Source organism: Notolepis coatsorum (genome assembly GCF_963971535.1).
Source record: "Notolepis coatsorum genome assembly, chromosome: 2".
Lineage (NCBI taxonomy): Eukaryota > Metazoa > Chordata > Actinopteri > Aulopiformes > Paralepididae > Notolepis > Notolepis coatsorum.
Genome location: NC_140166.1, coordinates 60,733,614 through 60,752,169, shown reverse-complemented (window position 1 = coordinate 60,752,169; position 18,556 = coordinate 60,733,614). Strand labels below are relative to the sequence as shown.

The 18,556-nt window shown below is 43.3% G+C and overlaps 1 protein-coding gene across 1 annotated transcript in view; it reads left to right on the top strand.

The window, feature by feature from the left end:
• cmtm3 (CKLF-like MARVEL transmembrane domain containing 3) overlaps positions 1-18,092 on the top strand; it is a 48,591-nt gene extending 30,499 nt beyond the window's left edge. The window contains exons 2-5 of the mRNA XM_084307727.1: positions 1,093-1,248; positions 3,426-3,521; positions 6,775-6,892; positions 16,530-18,092. Coding sequence (XP_084163853.1) covers positions 1,093-1,248; positions 3,426-3,521; positions 6,775-6,892; positions 16,530-16,561 — 402 coding nt within the window. The 3' untranslated portion in view covers positions 16,562-18,092. The remainder of the gene's footprint in view (positions 1-1,092; positions 1,249-3,425; positions 3,522-6,774; positions 6,893-16,529) is intronic.
• Positions 18,093-18,556: the final 464 nt, after the last annotated feature.

Below are 18,556 nucleotides of genomic sequence, written 5' to 3'. Positions count from 1 at the left end.
TTCGCAGGCGTCTGCCTGACCTCAGCAGCTGGAACAGGCTGTTGTTGGGGTGGTGAGGGTCTTTCATTATCCTGCAGGCTCTGGATTTGCACCTCTTGTTGTATAGAACCTGCAGGGGTGGTAGTGCAATACCCGTGGTACGCTTGGCTGAGCGCACCACTCTCTGTAGGGCCTTCTTGTCCTGTGCCGTGCTGTTTGCATACCTTAATATAAGAAAGAAAAACTTAAAACATGCTGCAAGATATAATCTTTTTTAAAGAAAAACAAACAAATGTTTGATGTTTTACTCAAAACTGTAAAAAAAATCTTCTTCTTCTTCTTCTTCTTCTTCTTCTTCTTCTTCTTCTTCTTCTTCTTCTTCTTCTTCTTCTTCTTCTTCTTCTTCTTCTTCTTCTTCTTCTTCTTCTTCTTCTTCTTCTCTCCTCATGTCCCGTGTGGTTCAGCTGCTGTCCTTCATGACTTCTTCTTCTTCTTAATTCTCTCAAATGTATGTGTAAGGCCCGACAACACACGTTAGTGTCCCCATGGGGCCGGACGACGCGTCTTCTTTAAACAAGTCAAGAAGAAACATCACAATAAATTAAGAACAAAACAAAAACACCATAAAGTAAAAGACATTTAAAATAAATAAAATAAATGAATGCAACACTCCCAGACATACCCCACGCGAAGGTAAAGAAAAAACTCACAAAAAACCTAGCAATAGGAAGAAATGCAATGTGGAGGAGAGAAACCTTAGAAGGGCCGTTCAAGGGGGGGGGATCTCCCTGCTTAGATGTCGGTGATAGTAGTAGTGTTGCAATAAAACAGACGAAACATGCATGAAACATGCATCTGCCTGCATGACAAATAAAGACCTCTTCTTCTCCTCCTCTCCTCATGGCCCGCACGGTCACACCACCAGCTGCTGTCCTTCATGTGCTTCTTCTTCTTCTCTCAAATAAAGACCTCTTCTTCTCCTCCTCTCCTCATGTCCCGCGCCGCGGTCACACCACCAGCTGCTGTCCTTCATGTGACTTCTTCTTCTTCTCTCAAATAAAGACCTCTTCTTCTCCTCCTCTCCTCATGTCCCGCTCGCGGTCACACCACCAGCTGCTGTCCTTCATGTGCTTCGTGAGCTTCACGGCGTCCGCGGCGGCCGCCTTCCTCACCGCTCCGCTCCTGCAGTTCCTGGCCGCCGTCTTCCTGCTCTTCGCCTACTCCACCAAGTTCAACCAGAGGTTCAAGGGATTCCATTGGCCTCTGATGGTGATGACGATGTTCACGTTCAAGTTCAAGTTTGTGTTTCTCACTGCCGCACCGCCAAAACGGTTAACCTTTTCACTGTTCACTGCGACGATACACGGAAGGTTAACCCTTTCACTGCCACATGACATCAGGTTAATCCTTTGATTGATTGATTGATTGATTGATTGATTGATTGATTGATTGATTGATTGATTGAAAAGTTTATTAACAGATTGCAGAATGGGTACAGTACAGTACAGCTCAATACATACAATTGTTAAGGGGATGCAGACCAGAGAAAGGCTTTCGTCTTGTTTACATCAGGGTCCCCTGATGTAAACTGCCACACTGCCCTTCTGTCGTGTTTCAGATTCAGATTCAGACAACTTTATTGGTCCCGCGTGGGGCAATTCATATTTGCAGCTTACAAGCAACAAAGACAAACAAACAACAAACATCTCAACGACAGCACGGCAAATAAAAAGTGGCAGTGAAAGGGTTATTAGTTGTCATAGTAAAATAAAGAATACTTTATCATGAAATGCTTTTTTCCCTGTATGAGCCCCTGGGAATGTGCTGCTAGATAAAATAGATAAAAAGTATCAAATAGAAAAAGTCAAAAGTACGGAAACAAAAAGTGTTCAGTCAATATGCATATATACAATATACAATACAGAGTAAAAAAAAGAGTAACAGTGAGGTACAATGCAGAAATGGGATGATGTACAACTTAGGGTAAGGTGCAATGAGGTATGAATTGTAGTGCAAATCTCTTTACTAATAAATATAAAGGGTGTTAAAGTGTCTAAAGTGAGTAAAGTGGGTGTTAAGGTGAGTGTTTATTTAAAGTGAGTATGTGCGTGTGGATGTGTGTGCTGTGAGTGTAGATGATGGGTTGTGTTACATAGTGTTATTGTCATTGAGCATCCCGATGGCCTGGGGATAGAAGCTCCTTCTGAGTCTCTCTGTACCGGCCATGAGACTCCGGTAGCGCTTGCCTGACCGCAGCAGTTCAAAGAGGCAGTTGTTCAACACGGAATTCCAGAGCTTTGCCTCGAAAAACACACACATAGAGTAGAATAGAAGTACTTTAGAATAGAATAGAATAGAAATACTATAATCATCCAGAGGGAAATTTGACACTACAGATCGCTCACAGTAAACATTTAGACATTTAGACAGAACGAAGTCGCGAATAAGAATAACAAAACAAATAGCCTAAGAATAAGAATAGAATAGGCCTAAGAATAAGATAATAATAATAGAGTACGGACCGGGATTCACATTTCGTATGTTATGTATATACATTCTAGTATAAAATATACAGTAAAAATGTCTTCAGTAAGTGTAATATTGAACAGTGTTGTTTTTAAAGTAAAAGTCCAGGAAGATGGTAACTGTCACCCTGTCACTCTGTCACCCTGTGCTCAGTGATGCAGTGAGGCACAGTGATGCGTTGTAAAGTCTGTCGGAATGAAGGACTTCCTGTGCCGCTCAGTGCTACATTTAGGTAGTGTGAGCACTGAACGTGCTCCTCCTGTTATTATTTATTGTTATTATATTAGCACTGAACATGCTCCTCCTGTCAGCCAAGTCTGTGTGGAGATATTGATCCCGAAGGAAATTCAGCACAACAGACTGTTTAGGTATACAGTCAAAAATCGATGGGATATACATTTCTAAAATATGTATGTACATTCTAAAATATACAGTCCAAAATATACAATATACAGTAGAATGTACGGTAATAAATGTAAAATATATATATATATATATATATATATATATATATATATATATATATATATATATATATATATATATATATATAAGAATAAATGTATATTGAGAGAACAACTGACGGCTGTGCTCCTCCGTGTGACGGGGGGTGGTACTACAGACCCTCATCTGCACCTGTGATCACACTGCCTACTCGCTCAGATGCGTATATTCAGATTTAACTTTTCTACTGTACTATCATTGTATTGCCTGTATTTATATCTTCTACTATTACCCTGCCCATACCTGTACCCCCCCCCCCCTCCCCCATGCTGCTATGACGGCTGAATTTCCCCCAAGGGTGGGATCAATAAAGGAATATCTCATCTTATATGTGAAGAAACTAAGCTATTATCACAACACAATCACATCACATTGAATTATTATGTTGATGTTTTTTCTTTTCCTCTTCTTTAAAGGACTTCCTGAGATGTGTGATTGCCTCCATCATCTATTTCATCATTTCCATAATTGCCGTGTCCAAGTACTTTGACAGCGCCTCCAAGGCCGCCGGGGTGAGCATTGACCTATGACCCCGTCGTCACCTCTGGAGCCGCGCCACCATGATGCATGTGTTTCTTCTGACCACACTTTATCACATTGATAGTACCGTGTTCAGGCGCTGCCTTATCACCTGCACACACACACACACACACACACACACACACACACACACACACACACACACACGGACACACACACACACTCTCTTAGCTGTCCATCGTGTTCGATGATGACGCTTGCTCCAGGGATGGGGAGAGGGGGAGGGGGGTTAGCGACGCTGCCGCTGGTGCCACTTCTCGTGGGCGTTGAGTCCGATCCTTGAGCCGCACACCCGTCCACAGATGGCACAAGGGAAGCCAGATACCTGGGGGATGCCAGCCGCCCGCTGGTGTCGTTGCGTGCGCCTCTCAGATCTTCGGTCTTGGTTTGTTTGGTGTATTTGGGAAACTGCAGTGGCACAAGTGACTTGCCAGGCTGATCTGTCGAGTGCCAGAGTTTCAAGCTGCGTGATGTTTGCACACTTTAGGAGGTCCCTGGTGTAGTCCTTAAAGCGTCTCTTTTGGCCTCCAGCAGCCCGCTTTGCTCCTCTCAGTTGGCCATAGAGGACTTGGCGGGGCAAGCGGTGGTCAGGCATACGTATGGTGTGCCCTATCCAACAAAGATGTTTTTTGGCCACAGCTGCGGCCATACAGATTGAGTTGGTGTTGTTGAGGATGTCTGTGTGGGGGACTCGATCTTCCCAGGTCAGGCCGAGGATCCTTTGGAGGCAACGGATGTGGAAAGCGTCCAGGTTGGTGATGTGCCGGCGGTATGGGGTCCAGGATTCTGCTCCATAGAGCAGAGTGGAGAGACATACTGCGTTGTAAACGGCAACCTTGGTGCTGATCTTCAGGTTTCGGTTTTCAAAAACCCTGCTGCGTAGGCGTCCAAAGGATGATGCCGCTTTATTGATACGTGTGTGTATCTCCGGGTCAAGGGAGCAGCATGAGGACAGAGTGGAGCCGAGGTAGGTGGAATGATCCACTGTTTTGAGTGGAACACCGTTTATGTGAAAACTGGGAAGTGTAGAGGTTCAGGAAGTGAGTTGGGACATGACTTCGGTTTTTTGTATGTTGACCTGGAGACAGAAGGATTGGTACAGGCTGGATATTGTGTCGAGAGCATGCTGCATAGACTCTGGACTGTGAGCTAAGATGGCACAGTCATCAGCGTACTGTAGCTCACATACTTGGCAGGATTTTGTCTTTGTGTGTGCCTGGAGCCGGCGGATGTTGAAGAGACTACCATCAAGGCGGTATTCCACACGGACACCGTCTTCATGTCCCAGGGCTCAGCGGAAGAGGCAGGTGACGGCAGAGAGGAGGAGATTAAAGAGCACCGGAGCCAAGACACAGCCCTGCTTCACCCCAACATTAACCTTAAAGGATTCTGACTGGAGTTCACCCGTCTGGACTCTGGCTTGCATCCCGTCATGCAGCTGCTGAAGGATGGAGAGAAACTTGGGTGGTACCCCAAGTTTGTTGAGGTGTTTCCAGAGCAGCTCACGGCTGATGGTGTCAAAGGCTTTGCTTAGGTCTATGAAGGCTATGTAAAGATCCTTGCGATGCTCTCTGCTCTTCTCTAGCAGCTGCCTCAGGACAAAGACCATGTCGGTGGTGGATCTGGTCTTCCGAAAGCCACATTGAGTTTCCGGAAGTGCAGCTTCAGAGATGTTTTCCACCAGCCTGTTCAGCATGATCTTCGCCAGCACTTTCCCTGCGATGGAGAGGAGAGAGATTCCACGGCTGTTTCCGCAGACTGCTCTGTCCCCTTTCTGCTTGTACACAGTAAATTTCGCAGAGTAAATTTTACTCAAACTGAGTCCATTTTGAGTAAAATGTACTCAGCGAAATTTACTGTGTAGATGACCACAATGTTTGCATCCTTCCAGTCCTGTGGGAGGGTCTCATGTTCCCAGATGTTGCAGATCAGGAGGTGCAGACGGCGCGTGAGGAGGTACCCTCCGTGTTTGAAAACCTCTGCTGGGATGCCATCGGGTCCAGGGCTTTTATTGTTCTTTAGACCCGCAATGGCTTGACGGGTCTCAGAGAAGTGTGGTGGGGTGTCCAGGTGCATGACTGGTGGCATGTCTGGGAGATTATCCAGGATATGTGGGTCAGTGGGGTTGGTGTGGTTGAGTAGAGACTCAAAGTGGTTTGCCCAGTGGGTGAGGATCTCATGTCGGTCCTTAAAGAGTTTAGAACCGTCGACTGATCGAACTGGAGCAGTCGCCCGCTTCCTGGGGCCATGCAGTGCTTTGATGGCATCGTAAAAGCCCTGGGTGTTGTGGCAGTCTGCCAGGCTTTGGATCTCACACACACACACACACACACACACACACACACACACACACACACACACACACACACACACACACACACACACACACACACACACACATACACACACACACACACACACACACACACACGGACACACACACACACCCACACCCACACACACACACGGACACACACACGGACACACACACACGGACACACACACACGGACACACACACACACACACGGACACATACACACACACGCACTTTGATCATGTGCTTTTGCCACCTGCATTTTTGTCACTCATAGCTAAATGTCTTGTCCCCGATAACTATGAATATAACCTCCTAAATCACTGTATATATATATATTATATAGTATCAGTAAAAGGTTTGGACACACATCTATACATATATATTATATAGTATATATATAGTATATAATAGTATATATATAGTATATATATATATAGTATATATATATATATATATATATATATATATATATATATATATATATATATATATATATATATATATATATATATTTATATATAAAGTATATAAAAAGTCATTACTTACTTACAAAAATCTCCTGTTTCAAAGCATTTGAACACACACACACACACACACACACACACACGCTGGTATTAGCCAGTCTGTCTGCGTATTGTATTACAAAGCCTTTGGTTATATAGCACTAAAAGCCCTCGTCGGGTTACCTGCACTTTCAAGATGTACTAATATATCAAAGCTCTTTCAAGATGTACTAATATATCAAAGCTCTTTCTAGATGTACTAATATCAAAGCTCTTTCTAGATGTACTAATATCAAAGCTCTTTCTAGATGTACTAATATATCAAAGCTCTTTCTAGATGTACTAATAATATATCAAAGCTCTTTCTAGATGTACTAATATCAAAGCTCTTTCTCGCGCCACAGGTTTTTGGGTTCATCGCCACCATCATCTTTGCCTTAGATTTCTACGTCATCTTTAACGACCTGGCAGATTTCCTCAAGCACGGAGGTGGAGCTACTGAGGAGCCCCCACGGAACCGAGGTAACACCAGTAACATAACACCAGTAACATCATTAACACCAGTAACATAACACAGGCCTGCCACGATAACACATTTTGCTGGGCGATTAATTGCCCCCGAAAATATCGCGATAAGCGATATTATTGCGACCGGTTAGAGAATTTTTTTGAGAAATTTATTTCCCAAAACTTTTATTTTGAAGCCCACCGCTCCGTCTTTTCCGGTGTTTAAACTTTTATTTTGAAGCCCACCGACCGGACCGGAAGTATTGTTGCGATTATCCTAGCCGACAACTTGACTCGTCCGGTTGTGTTTTTTAGTTTTAACGTTAGCTACAGATGCAGCTACTACAGGCAATCAACGATGAGGAGGAAGCGTCAAAGCAGTATTATAATAGAATAGCTGTGGTGCGTAGGCACTGCAGCACGACTCGAAAACGACCCGTTATAATAAATTAATTCATGTTTAACTTGTCCCCGTCTCCAGTCCTTTGACTAGCCCCACCCGTTCATTGTAAACAATGATGCATGTAATTGTATTAACGTTATTCTGTGTTATTCTAACGTTACACTACAAATAACGCTACTTGGTTAAAAGGAGCAACACTATTGAGAAATGTAGTTAAGCTATGTGGTGTTGCCCCACGGAGCTCCTGTGCTGTGCTCTGTAGTAAAGCCAGCGGCAGCGGCCCGCCTCCCAACACGGACAGTGACTGACAAGGGGCACTGGTTCCGCCTCATTAAAACAAACGCGCAAATAGCAATTAATCGCGTCCGTCAAAATCATTGCATTCATTTAAATTATCGCGGCAATTAATCGATTTATTGCTTATCGCGGCAGACCAGTAACATAACACAGTAACACCAGTTCAGTGGTGGAGGCAACACTGGAAGGAAATGTTCCACTCTCAATTCAAATGACTAAGGAACATTTTGGGAATTTACCTTACCGTCTTCTCCAGAGAGAGAGACAAGAAGATAAGATACCAGTTTCCTCTCTGTGCGTTCAGTAGAAAGCTATCTGGCTGCACGTTAGCCTAGCTTAGCACAATGAATGGAAGCGGACAGTGCCGGTTAGCCTTCGGGAGAAGTGTTAGTTGGACAATACCTAGGCTGTATATTTCTCTCCCACCCACCCACCCCCTCCAAATGTACAGTCCCCTCCCCATCATATGTATATACTCTGTCAGGATCTATGGGTAACAGTACTGTATATTTGAATACCGTTTATGTCACAAATGTATCAGTACTAAATACCTGTACCTATGCCATAAATGTCATGTATGTTGTGTATGTCATAAATGTCAATATGAATTGAAAATGGGGGACCCTGATGGAAACAAGACAAGCGTCTTTCTCTGGTCTGCATCCCCTTAACAATTGTGTGTATTGAGCCGTACAGTATTGTACCCATTCTGCAATCTGTTAAATAAAGTTTTCATTCATTCATTCATTCATTCATTCATTCATTCATTCATTCATTCATTCATTCATTCATTCATTCATTCATTCATTCATTCATTCATAACCGGCACTGTCCGCTTCCATTCATTGTGCTAAGCTAGGCTAACGTGCAGCCTAGATAGCTTTCTACTGAACGCACAGAGAGGAAACTGGTATCCATCTTCTTGTCTCTCTCTCTGGAGAAGACGGTAAGCTAATTTCCCAAAATGTTGGCGTGTTCCTTTAAAAGGAACGTGCATTTCATTCGCCTACACATGGAGTGTATTATACAGCAGGCTCCACCGTCTTGCAACTCGACAAACAACAACCGGCTTCCTGTACGTTCGACAACATCACCACATGACCACAATAACCTAAACCTAAAAAAAAAAAACGACTAACCTTCTCACCGTCTTCTACTATCACGCACTCTTCCACTAATGCATCTTCCTCGTCTTTATTACTACCTACTATACTAACATGTCTCTACTACTCTGCACTCAACACTGCAGCGGTCACGTTTCAACACTGTTAGTTGGACATTGTAATCCCCTGGAAGCCCCTGCAGACACAAGTGGGTTCCTTGCTGCAGGTTTATTGAAGCCTTGTTGCTCCAATCCACTGTGAAAACTTAAAAAGAGAAACATAAGCCACGTCTGTTCAACACAAAATAATAACACGCACAGCATGAGAAACAACACTTTACCAAAGCAGAATACAAACAAACACTAAATACCTCGTTGGCTGCATGCTACACAAAGAAGGAAAATCTTCTGTTCTTGTAACAGTCATATTAGTTAAATGATTAAACTTGTACCGGAGCGTAACGCTGACCATCCCTTGCTCGCAGGTGTCGCAATTAGTCCCAAAAACACACGTGAGAGCACCCCAACGGGACACTATATATATAACTGAGACGTCAAAATAAAGGTACTATAAGTTGTAGCAAATTAAATAACAAAGAAATAAGAAATGCAACATAAATACATTCTCAAATATTACACTAGGCTTACAAAACTTAAAGAACATATAAATGATGAAAACCATATAATGGCCACAGTTACAAACATCGTTACTCAGCTGATAGAGTCGTGCCCTCCCTGCTGACTTGTCGTACACAACTCGTAAGTGGCTTTTGGATAAAAGCGTTCGGCTAAAAATGACTAAATGTGAACCCTGCTGTGGACTCCTTTCGTTTTTGACTTGATTTGATTTGAAATCTTTATTTCGAACATGTAAATAAATAAATACAAACAATATAGAATCAAAACAAATCATTGATCAAGAAATTAAATGGAAAAAAAGATATAAATAAACAAAAGCAAAACATTTCACTCAATTTACATGTTCGAAAAGGAGTAGGAAGAAGTATATACTTGTTTAATCCCTTTTTTTTTTTTATCAAATTTTTTATTATTAATTACATGAAACAGGACAACACAATAACCACAGTAACAAAAAACATAACTTCACAGGAGAATAACAAACAATAATAATACAGAAAAAGAAAAAGAAACAGCGTCCAACCTATCAAATATAGATGGCTACTTCAATAACAAAAAGGGTCTTCAAAACATGGCAACCTTTCCCCACCTTTACAAAGTGGAGTGACTTAAAAGATTGTTTATGAGAGTGTTGCCGCAGATTTACTGTAGATAGCCTAGGTCCCTTACACATGTTCAAGACTGCCAAACTCGCAGAAGGTAAAGTGTAAGAAGAAAGAAATTCTTCCTCCAAGTTGGTTGACAGGTCAATCAGTCTGCCAATATTAGTCCCTTGGGGAGATGGCATGTGAATTGACATATAGCGCAGAATAGCTAAATACCAACCCCCCCTAAAATCCCCCCAGTCAAAGTTAAGAAGGACAAGACAAAAACCAAGACAGACAAGACATTTCCTCCTCCCCCTCCCCAGAGACCGCCGGACCCCCCCGATCAAGCGCCCCAACCCCGCTCAGCCGCACACGGCGGTCTTTACCTTCTCAGCTGCTGCGAACCACAGGTCAATGCCAGCCTGCCCTACCCCAATCACCCGAGCCGTGGATATCTCAAGATAAATCACATCCAATAGAGTTAGGGACCAGTTAATCATTGTAAGCTTCTCAGGCTCCTTCCATCTCATTGCTATAAGCTTCTTCGCTGCTGTGACGCCCGCTAGGACAACCCTTTTCAGTTGTACGGACGCGGGTAGTGTCGTTATATCGTTCAGGAGTAGCGTAACAGCTGTGAATGGGATAGTTAAGCCACACAGATCTGAAAGTTTGTCCGTTATTGACCTCCAGAAACGGGCCACTGGTGGGCAATCCCAATACATATGCATATAAGTGCCAGTGGCCTTTTGAGAGCACAAAGTGCACCGAGAGTCGGTTAAAAGTCCCATAGCAAATAGCTTCCTAGGTGTAAGATAGGTCCTATGAATATAATTAAAATTAATTTGCTGGTGATTGGGGTTGCGGGAAGATAATGCCACATTTGCCCAAACATCATCCCAGTCAAACTCGGGGTCCAACTCCGGGATATCCACACGCCAGATTGTATCCAATGATACATTTTTATACGTGGATTGAATTAAGAGCGTATAAAAGTCTGAGACAAACCCTCTGGATGTCGTTCTGTCCACTATGAGCCTGAGGAAGGGGTGTGGGTGCAAAGCTTGAGCCCACGGTACGCCATGCGCCCTCAGTGCTGACCTTAGTTGAAGGTAAAGAAAGAAGGACTCGCCGGGAAGATCATAAAATTCTCTTAAGTCCTGAAACGCACGGAGGCCGTTCTTATCATAAATATCCTCCAGAGTATGCACTCCCCTCCTTTGCCATTGAGGAATATTAACCGGCTTGTGCCCTACAAGTAATTGCTGGTTATTAAAAATTGGAGAGTCCAGGTGCCATGGGCATTTAACCCCACACGACCTCTGTACATTACGCCACGTTTGGATCACGTGAGTTATGATCGGTCCATACCTCAGCCGGCATTTCGAAATAGAGACAGTGGAGTACACCACATCCTGCAATCTTAGCGGAGATACCGCCGCCGCTTCTAAGGGGCGCCACGATACAGCCTCTACAGGGTCTAGCCAGCACATCAGAGGTCTCAATGAAAAGGACCAGAAATAAAGTTTAAAATCAGGGATTGCGAGGCCCCCATCTTGTTTTCTACGTTGAGTAGTAGCCCTTTTGATTCTCGGGCGTTTGTTATTCCAGATAAACTTAGATACCATCGATTGTACCTTGCGCCAGTGGTCTATTGGAGGGGGCAGGGGGAGCATTGAGCTAATAAAATGTATCCTAGGCAGGATGTTCATTTTGATTATGGAAGCCCGGGCTTGTAAGGAGTTAGGAAGGGACGACCACCTGTCTAGATCCTGGCGTATTTTATCATAAGTACCCGTGAAGTTGTACTTAGTAGTTTGGTTCAGCGTGGGGAATATCTCTATGCCCAAGTATTTAAAATGTTCTACTATGGGGATATCAGCTGGTAGTCGTACCGCCTTGGCCAGCTCATTAAGAGGTAGGCAGGCTGATTTGTTCCAGTTAATCTTAAAGCCTGACAATTTACCAAAGTCGTCGATTATCCTCAATAATTTTGTGGCCGACCGGGAGGGGTCGTCCATGAAAATCAGCAGGTCATCCGCGTAGAGAGCAATTTTGTGTGGAGTATTATTGACCATTATGGGGACGATGTCCTCCGATTGCCTAATAAATTGGGCCAAAGGTTCGAGGGAAAGCGCGAACAGTCCTGGACTCAGAGGACAACCCTGTCTAGAAGATCTGGAGACCGGAAAGAGTGTGGAACAGTTTTTGCCTGTCAGTATCATCGCAGACGGCGAGGCATACAGGACTTTAATCATATGAATAAAACTCTTCCCAAGACCCATGACCTCAAGTACCTTCCACAGGTATGACCACTCAAGTCTGTCAAACGCCTTCATGGCATCCAAAGACAAAACTGTGGATGGAGTTGTATTGTCTTTACTGTTATCGATTACATGCAACAGCCTCCTAAGATTATCTGCAGCCAGACGCCCCGGGATAAAACCAGTTTGATCGCAGTGTACCAATACAGACATAAATCTCTGCAGGCGACGGGCCAGCACCTTGGCAAACACTTTTAAATCGGCCCCAAGAAGACTCAAGGGTCTATAGCTACCACAATCATTGGGATCTTTGTCCTTCTTGAGAAGTAAAGAAATCAACGCCATATTGACATCTCTTGAGAACTCCCCTTGTTCGATAGCGTAATTGATCATATCGAGCATCAATGGACCCAGTTGGTCCCAGAAAGCTAAATACACTTCGGGTGGAATACCATCCCAGCCTGGTGCCTTACCCCTCTGCATTTCAACAATCGTCTCCCTCAATTCCACGAGAGTAATCGGTCTCCCCAGTTCCTTGGCCTCTTCTTCAGAAATGTGGGGTATCTCAAGCCCGCCAATGAACGATTCAAATTTAGAGTCATCAAGATTACCCTCTGAGCTATATAACTGTGAGTAAAACTCTTTAAAAGTGTCATTGATCTTTTTCGAATCAGTAGTGACTGCACCCTGGCTCGTCCTAATCGAGGGGGAACTCAGACTGTTGTTTAAGTATGGAGTTTATTTCTTTTTTGACTATCTTACGTTGTGTGTTTAGTCGTTCATTATAGTTAGTTTGCAAGGATGCGTATAGGTCCGCATATAATGATTCCAGTCCTTCTAGCTTTTTTGACCGGGATTTTCGCAAATTGGAGGCAAATAGTGTGACATGACCCCTGATAAATCCTTTCAATGCGTTCCACAGGACCCTAGGGTCTTCTACTGTGCCAACGTTGATCTGCAAAAATTCAGCTAGTTTACTCTTGAACTCAGAACAGAAGTCATCGTTCTTTAGCAAGGTCGAATTAAAACGCCATCTGGGAGCTCTTGCGGAGAGCCTGCCAAAGGTTGCCGTAAGGAAAATCCCCTTGTGGTCTGAGAGAGCCAAGGGAACCAATGAGACATCGAAACTATCAAACATATTAGGGGACGCGAATGCATAGTCAATTCGAGAGAAGCTTTTGTGTCTGGCTGACAGGTGAGAGTAATCTTTGAGGGTGGGGTTGGATAAGCGCCAAAGGTCTGTGAGCCCCGTGTCCTTGGCCCACATCCTAAGGGCCTTAGAGGCCCGTTTTTGGTCGCTCGTTTCAGAGGGCCCGGACCTATCCATCTCCGCATCCCAGCACGCATTAAAATCGCCACCCACAATGAGAGCGTATCCATTAAGTTCCAACATATTCTTCGTGATTGTATTATAGAACGCTGAATCAAATGTGTTAGGAGCATACAATGCTATTATAGCCATCTTCCTATGCGAGAATTCAACTTTTGCTATAGTAATCCTTCCCTCCGTGTCCGACCATACATCCAAGACTTTGATATCAAGGTTACGTCTTGTAACTATGACTACTCCTTTCGTCTTATCATCGGCTGAGGATGAGGAGATAACGTGATATTGCCGATTTGCCAGTCTTGACACGTCACCTTCCAATAAATGCGTCTCACTAAGGAGAGCAAGGTCAATATTTCTCCTCTTCAATAGCCAAAGGACACTGGCACGCTTGTGTGGGGCGTTAAGCCCTCCTGCGTTCCAAATTAAAATATTCAATTTAGCCATGGTCAAGCTTGTATAAATGCGTAGAGAACATACCAGTGCAGCCAGGCTGAGTACAGAGGCGCTGATCCAGGCGAGCCCAGACGGTCAATCCCAGGAGTTCAGAGGAGGAACAATTACACACATATAAGACAACAGTACATAAAACACATAAAAATACCACCCCAGCTACAACCCCCCCTCCTTCTACTCTAAACCCTAACCCACCCGTCCTATTATAAGCCCTCCTATACCCACTCTCCAATCCCCACCCTATGCCCCATCCACTGAGGATGGTCATCTTCCTATCACTTCCCACTAGAGACATGGATCCAATAAGACGCTCCCCACTCCAACCCCCCTCTAGATAAACCCCTGAGTAAACCCCCACTAGTCCAATAAACACAAATAATAATAAAAATAAAATTCAATAAAGATATCGGTCGAAAACCACCTGAGCCTTGGCCCCAACATGAGACAACCATAATGGTAAAATTAGCCATTATTAAATAATAACTCCACATCAACCTGCAACCATCTATTTCCGAATCTGCGCTTCAACGTCGCAATGTTATAGCCCAAATGGGTACAGGAAAATTCAAAACAAAATTAAATTAAAGCATCCCAGCCGATAGTCTAAGGCAGGATCGGGTCACAGGTTAATTGTGCAAAATTGTGTGAACAATGTCAATTAAACAATGACAAAAATAAGAAAGGGAAAAAAGGGGTTATGGTCAAAGTGCAACCCTGTAGCAGTCCCTCTGATCAGGCACAACGGCTGAAATGACATAACCTATGTAAGAATAGAATTAAACACATTCATTAATCCGGGGATGGTAATAGGCAACACCTGACACCACCTGTTATCATACATTGTTTCAATAAAGATATCGGTCGGAGCAGTTAGTCCAAGGTAGGATCGAATCACAGTTAAATTGCTCATTCAAATGCCATTAAAACAGCGACAATAATAGGAAAAGGAAAAAGAGGGTTATGGCTAAAGTGCAAGCAAAGCTAAACCTGACCCATCCTGTTATCACATATTTTATGTATATTCGTTCGAGAGCCAACGTGAACCTTGGCCCTAACATGACCACTATAATGGAAAAATTAGCCATTATCATATAATTACTCAACATCAACCCTGTAACCATCTACCTCGTAGTCTGCATATTAATGTTGCAAAGTTATAGTATAAATGGATAAAGCAAAATTCAAAACAAAATCAAAGCATATCAGCAGTTAGTCTAAGGTAGGATCGAATCACAGTTAAATTGCTCATTCAAATGCCATTAAAACAGCGACAATAATAGGAAAAGGAAAAAGAGGGTTATGGCTAAAGTGCAAGCAAAGCCAAACCTGACCCAGCCTGTTATCACATATTTTATGTATATTCGGTCGAGAGCCAACGTGAGCCTTGGCCCTAACATGACAGCTATAATGGAAAAATTAGCCATTATTATATAATTACTCAACATCAACCCTGTAACCATCTACCTTGGAGTCTGCATATTAATGTCGCAACGTTATAGCATAAATGGATCACGGAAAATTCAAAACAAAATTAAGGCATATCAGCAGTTAGTCCAAGGTAGAATCGGATCACATTTAAATCGCGCATACAGATGACATAAAAACAGCGACAATAAGAGAAAAAAAAAGGAAAAGAGGGTCATGGCTAAAGTGCAAGCCATATAACCATATAGCCATGAAGTGCAAGCCATACCCGACCCAACCTGTTATCATATATTGTATATGCATATTCAACCGACCTTGGCTTCTACTATGGATCCCAAAGCTCAAAACAACCTGGATATAAAAATAAAAGCATACCAGAAGTTAGTTAGGGACTCGATCACTCTTGAATTGTGCAAACCAATGTCCCTTTGAACAGCAACAGCAACCAAAATACGTAACCATTACTGCAGGCCCGGTGGTTATGGTTGGGGCGCTCATGGCTCTGGTTTCCACCCCCGTCATCGCAGAAAGTCGAAAAAAGTCGATGACAGTATACTAAACACGACGACCTAGCAAACAGATAAAAAACAAATAAAAATAAAATAAAGACTAATGGGGAGAAACGTATATTCAGCACGGTAGAAGGGAGCTCATGTGAAACATGTCTACTCCATGATCGCTCAGCTCCGCCCCCCATACTTGTTTAATCCTACGCCTTTACCACTACTCAATGAGTGTACTAATTTAAAACCTTACAAAACAAATATATATGCAAAACTAAAATATGTAAAACATGAAAGAAATTACATAAAAATGTAAACACCCGTGAATGTCAAGTCCCTTCCTCATCCCTGTACCTCGTGAACATCATTTCCTTATAATTCAGTTTGAATTGTCTCATATTTGGACATTGCTTTAGCGCCATATTCAGACTGTTTCACTCCACATATTGAAATGCAGTGTCTTCTCATGGTTTCCTTGAGGGGGTGTGAAACTGAAACTCCTCGTCTTCCGCTCTGCGACCCCGTTCAGCAACACACACACGCAGCGTTTCCTGAGAGTTTCCCCGTTTCCTTTTTAACGCAGGAAACGGCGAAACAGGAAGTGAACACTGACCTCATCCTGATCCCGATGTGTTTGGCTTTTCTCTCGCAGAGGGTTCCTACGACGACTCGGACTCGGACTGAGCGGACCCCTCTCTCTCTCCGGGACGACGACTTTCCTGAGCGTCTTAATTAAGATGTCCGACGTGGAAGAAGAGGCACACGGACGAGAGGGCGCTTGAGCTTCTTCGATGTGTTGCATCCTGCCTCGGCGTCACGTGAAGACGTTCTTTTGTTGTTGTTGTGTATAATCAGAAGTCACATTACGGTTGCAGTAGTACGATAATCAAAGTCATCGTCCAAAAAGAAGCATGAATTCATTATTACACCACGACGTGCACATTGAAAGCCGGGACAAAGATAACGGCATTAAATGTTTCAAACCGGGTCTGCGTTGACCATTACTCACACGGCGGCCATTTTGCTCTTACGTCACGCTCAGGTCGGGATTTCACGGAGCATGACATAAGAGCAAAATGGCCGCTGTGTGTGTGTATGGTCAATTGATTGTTGTGTATCACGATTTCTACTGCTGTGCAGTAGAATGGAAATATTTCACATGTTATAAGAGATAGTGGAAAGCCTAACTTCTGAAAGTTATACGTTTTTTTTTTATGTTGTTTGTAGCCTAAGTGGTTCTTAAACGTTGGCACATAAAAATCGGAGCATGATCAGTTACCAACTTCTCCAGACATGAATGACTAGTTTGGGAGAAGATTTCCCTATTTTAATCTAGTTCTGAAACTATTGCTAAGCTGTGAATAGTCTTATGTGGTGTCTTTGATATTGTGTTTACAGCAGTTCTTAGGGTCTATCTGTGAGCAATGTGGCTAGCCTAAGGGCCCGTCTGAACAAGGGTTTTTGGGGCATGAAATTAGATTTGGGGGGGGGGGGCTATGAATAGGCCTGAATTGAAGCCCAGTGACGCACTATTCTGGAACACTAATATCAAACAAGTCTGGTGTCAAATGCTGTATATTTGCTTTCCTTATTTCTACCATTACCGTATTTCAAATGCATTTACTGGAACTTGCATAATTGCCATCTTCTTGCAGGTCTGGGGGACCCAGTGTTACAGTAGGTTTTAGTGGGAGATTTGAACAAAAGTAGCTACTCTTTCTCTTTGTGGACAAATCTATTGTAAATTGAACAGTATTATTCTCATTCCAACACCCTTTTTATGTTTACAGTATAAACATGAGAGCAGATTGGCTGGTTACAACCTCTTATCTAGTACCCATTACGTTTTGCTAAAACCTCTTGTGATTTGATTTTTAGAATGCAATGTCTGACAATAACTATAGTAACAAATATGGATTCAAGGTCCCTCCAACTAGATAACAGATTACTAGGGTATAAATGTTTAAGCACTGTCTGGGCTCAAATGTTTGAAATGATTTACAGGTCAGTCAGTCTCCCATCGACGGACAAGAGCTGTGAACACATAACGATGCGTATAGAAATAGTCTGCAGTATTATTTGTTTTTGTTAAATGTCATATGATGTGTTTTTTTTATCACCGTGTCGTGTTGAAGAGTGTCTCTTTGCTTTGTGGTGGTCAGTGCGGGATGCGCCCATAACCACTGTTTGTTTCACTGCCTATACCGATTAAAGATCACCCGGTACTGAACCCCGATCCGATCCATCAGTTTTACTCGACAGTAGAGGCTTGGGGACCGTGGGTTAGAGGTCATTGATTGGATGGACAGACAGACAGACAGACAGACAGACAGACAGACAGACAGACAGACAGACAGACAGACAGACAGACAGACAGACAGACAGACAGACAGACAGACAGACAGACAGACAGACAGACAGACAGACAGACAGACAGACAGACAGACAGACAGACAGACAGACAGACAGACAGACAGACAGACAGACAGACAGACAGACAGACAGACAGACAGACAGACAGACAGACAGACAGACAGACAGACAGACAGACAGACAGACAGACAGACAGACAGACAGACAGACAGACAGACAGACAGACAGACAGACAGACAGACAGACAGACAGACAGACAGACAGACAGACAGACAGACAGACAGACAGACAGACAGACAGACAGAC